Below are 3,742 nucleotides of genomic sequence, written 5' to 3'. Positions count from 1 at the left end.
ATGGTAGGATAGCTTGGGTTGGAAGGGAGCTTGGTGCGCTCAGAGTCTAGAAATCTTCTGTGAGACGTGGCTCTGCAGAAGAGCACAGCAACAAGGAATTCGGTTATCGCAGTCAGTGCACATATTGTAGACAACTCTGAGAACTGCTTCAACAGTAGAACGTAATAAGGTGACTCAGTATAACATGACCTTTCATTAACAGACTCTTTTCCTCTTTTCCCCTGTTTCTGACACATTTATGAACTGTTACAAAATTAGGTAAAACCCGCTTTTTCAGTACTTCCACATGAATGTTGGTGTGGCGCTCCTGGAGCATGGGAACAAATAAAAACACCTCTCACCCATTCTGACATGGACCCTGCTGTTGCTTTTAGGGCATCTCCCACTGAGCTCACCACTCAGCAGGATGGAGGACTGAGTGTTTTCTCTGTGGTGGGTCTGATACAATCACTGGCCGCAGAGGACACATCTCGTGAGGCTGGTGGTGTTGGTCTGGTTTATGGTAGGACAGTTTCCCAACGAGGGCCCAGTGTCCACAAAACTCGTTGGTGGAACGTATTGTTACTCTGCTTATGGCATGACTAAGGGACACACTGTGTACAGCTGTGTATATTGGTCAAAGCTTATTATTTCAGCTCATCCATATGCCACTGACTCACAAATCAATTACTTTGTACAGCCTTTTAAAGCAGTGCTATATCCTGAAACCCTGTGTGCAGAACTTTTACCTTAGCTGTAACTCACTGTGCACCTACATTAACTCGAAGAAGCGATAGTGCCTCAAATAATGTTCCCAGGATTGCCCTGCAAAAAATCTTCCTTGTGACAGATCAAGACAAGGTCATTCTGTATGAGACAATCCAGAGGAATGACTCCCTTGACTCTACTTGTCCTGAAAGTTCTTATTCATATTTGCCCTCATCCAGAGGGCATCTCTAATTACAGAAGCACTTTCCATGTGTGCTGAGTGTTTTCTTGGGCAAAGTACAGGCAGATAAAAATGAATTAATTCTACCTGTATTGCGCTACTTCCATGGCAGTCTATTCCCCGCATCTGATATTTGAACCATCAAATTATTACCTGTAGACTTATGCTACATTATCATAAAATCCAAACTGGCAAATTATTGGAGACACAAAGTTCTGCTGTCAGGCTATGTTACCAGCCCAGAAATGGGTCTGTGGCCAGGGGACAGAAATGTTTTCCATCCCTGACTCTGATTTGTGCAATCACATCACTCACCTTGTAGTTTCACTGATGACATCCAAGAATAGCTTGGATGCAACTTCCACTTTACTGGGACCAGTATTAGGTGTGGTTTTAGTTAAGAATTTTTTCTAGTTTTGATGCTTTTCTTGCTTTGGTGGGAAAAGACAAGAGGTAATGACTTTAGGACAGGAAGTAATGACTTTAAGTTGCACCAGGGGTTGGAAAAAATTCTTCTCTGAGTGGTAATGCATTGAAACAGGCTGCCCAGGAAGGTTGGTGGGGTTGGAGGTGTCCAAGAACTGTGGAGATGTGGCACTGAGGGACATGGTCAGTGAGCATGGTGGGTTGGGGTTGGACTTGAGGATCTTCGTGGGCTTTCCCAACCTCAATGATTCTATAAAATAGCAATTGGAAAGTTAAAAATGGACAGCGTGGATGTCAACGTTTCTGCTGTTGTACTGCATCTCCCCACGTGGAGCAGGGATCTCAGGAGCATCCTGCGGGCTCCGGGAAGCAGGATCTGATTCACCGTGGTACTTTCCCTTCTGAATCAGCACTAAGGCTCATGATATCACAGCTGACCTGCCTTTATTTCTGAGCGCTGGAACAGCAAAGCGCTGACTAGTGCTGGGGATTACAGATTCTGCGAAGCGTTTTGGATGATAACTGCTGGCACCTCGCCACTCGTTATATGGAAAATATGCCGCGTTATCTTCCATGAGCGTGTGGGTGTGAGGGTGCTCCCAGCATCCTGGCCCCCAGCCTAAGGAGTCCTAAGCATGCTTCATTCAGAGGGCCGTTAAGCAACGTGTAATGAACTCGTTCCGGCGCCGAGCCGAGATCTGTCACTTCAGACACGTTCCATATCCTTCAGGACTCCGTGACAGCGAGCATCCATCTCGGCGTCCCTACCACGCTAAGAGCGCTGCGCTGGAGGCCGCACCCTCGGGGCCCCTCAGATGGGCGCAGGCCAACTGGCCGCTCTCCCCAAGCCCTGAGGTGCCTCCATCCCTCCGAGAGGCCTCCACCGCCTCCCTGAGGGCGTTTCACCGCCCTGAGGCAGCAGGCGCGGCCCGCGGGCGCCCCCCGACCCTTCGCTGGCCGCAGCGCCTCGGCGGGGCGCCGCCCGTTACCTGAGGGCCGCTGCCGCGCGGAGGGGGGCGGGGCCGAGGCGGGGCGTGGCGGCTCGGCAGCCAATAGGAGCGGGCGGCGGCGTTCTTAAGGCGGCGCCGCGAACTGTCAGCGGCAGAACGGTGTTGTGGGCTCGACGGGGTGGTAATGGCAGCGCTCAACGGTGCTGTGGAGAACGGGCAGCCTGACAAAAAGGGGCCGCCGCTGCCACGGCCTCTGAGGGGTTTGGAGGTGAAATACACCAAGGTGAGCTGGGGAGGTGGGCTTCGCTGCAGTGTCACCTCGTGCTTGGGGGAATTGGGCTGGTGGTGAGGTGTTTTTTAAGTTATTCCTCCTCTGAGAGCTGTATTTGTTGTTTTATCATCTCCTAATGCTCTAGATAGTGGGATAATGGGGGTGTGAAGGTGGCCGAGTGACCGGATCAAGTGGGTCTCTGTGTTGTTTCTAGAGAGCTGCGCTTGCTCCAAGCTCTAAAGTCTAAAAACAAAACAAAATTATTATTTCTTAATGTAATGAACCTGTAGTGCTGCTCCAGATGCCTACAGGTCCTTTCAGCCCTGGTGCTGGGCCTGCTGAGGGCTACAGCCCTGACAGCCATTTTGCCCCTTCCTGCTCATGGAACCCATGTGGTGAATCCCAAGCGTGGCACTCAGCACTGTGTCAGTGCTTTACCAAGTCCCGTTTGGGCAGGTGAGCCTGGGCAGGGCTGAGAGGAGTGCTGTGTGAGGGTGCTGATGGAAGAGGTTGGTTCTGCCAACCCTGCAGGGATGCACTGAGCAGGGGATGGAGGGCTGCATCTCTAGGAGGACGTGGAAGGGCAGTGAGGTGAGCAGTATGGATGCCATTCTTGCTGCTTGCTTGCCATCCCCATGGAGCTCTGTATGGGCTCACTGGCCACCTCTAGGAGAAGCCAAAGAACCTGTAGCTCTAAGTCTGCCCTCAAACTCAGTTTGGGAGCTCTGTCCTTCAGAAGTGCCGTTGGCATTGCAGGAGCACTTAGCTCCACTCCAGCACTCCCTGTGCATGCAGCTCTGTGAGCCCTGAGTTGCTTTTTGTTCCCAGCTGCCTGACCCATGCTCTCATGCAGTGGGGGAAATAGCCAGGCTCGGGGCTGTTATATTTCAGCCATGTGGCTGGGCTAAAAGAGCTGGAGGGGCTGAGTGTATATTAATTACTGTTATGTTTCTGTGCTAAATATTTCAAGGCAAAAAACTGCAAACTCCAAGCTTGTTCTCTTGCAGTGAGAAGAAAGAGTAAGCAATGATAGTTTGTTCAGTGAGGTGTTGGTTTGAATTGTGCACCCAAAGTACTGAAACAAATTAATCTAGCCTAGTGGTTATGCTAACTGCTAATTTTAAACTTCTCTCTCTCTCTCTCTCTCTCTCTCTCTCTCTCTCTCTC

At 50.6% G+C, this 3,742-nt stretch overlaps 1 protein-coding gene across 1 annotated transcript in view; it reads left to right on the top strand.

Moving 5' to 3' along the window:
• Positions 1-2,467: 2,467 nt before the first annotated feature.
• ALDH1A3 (aldehyde dehydrogenase 1 family member A3) overlaps positions 2,468-3,742 on the top strand; it is a 35,171-nt gene continuing 33,896 nt past the window's right edge. Inside the window, exon 1 of the mRNA XM_042824571.1 lies at positions 2,468-2,587. Coding sequence (XP_042680505.1) covers positions 2,489-2,587 — 99 coding nt within the window. The 5' untranslated portion in view covers positions 2,468-2,488. The remainder of the gene's footprint in view (positions 2,588-3,742) is intronic.

The sequence above is a fragment of the Centrocercus urophasianus genome, unplaced genomic scaffold, assembly GCF_019232065.1.
Source record: "Centrocercus urophasianus isolate 14NV4802_14NV808 unplaced genomic scaffold, USGS_Curo_1.0 seq_23, whole genome shotgun sequence".
Taxonomy (NCBI): domain Eukaryota; kingdom Metazoa; phylum Chordata; class Aves; order Galliformes; family Phasianidae; genus Centrocercus; species Centrocercus urophasianus.
This window is presented reverse-complemented; position numbering and strand designations above follow the sequence as displayed.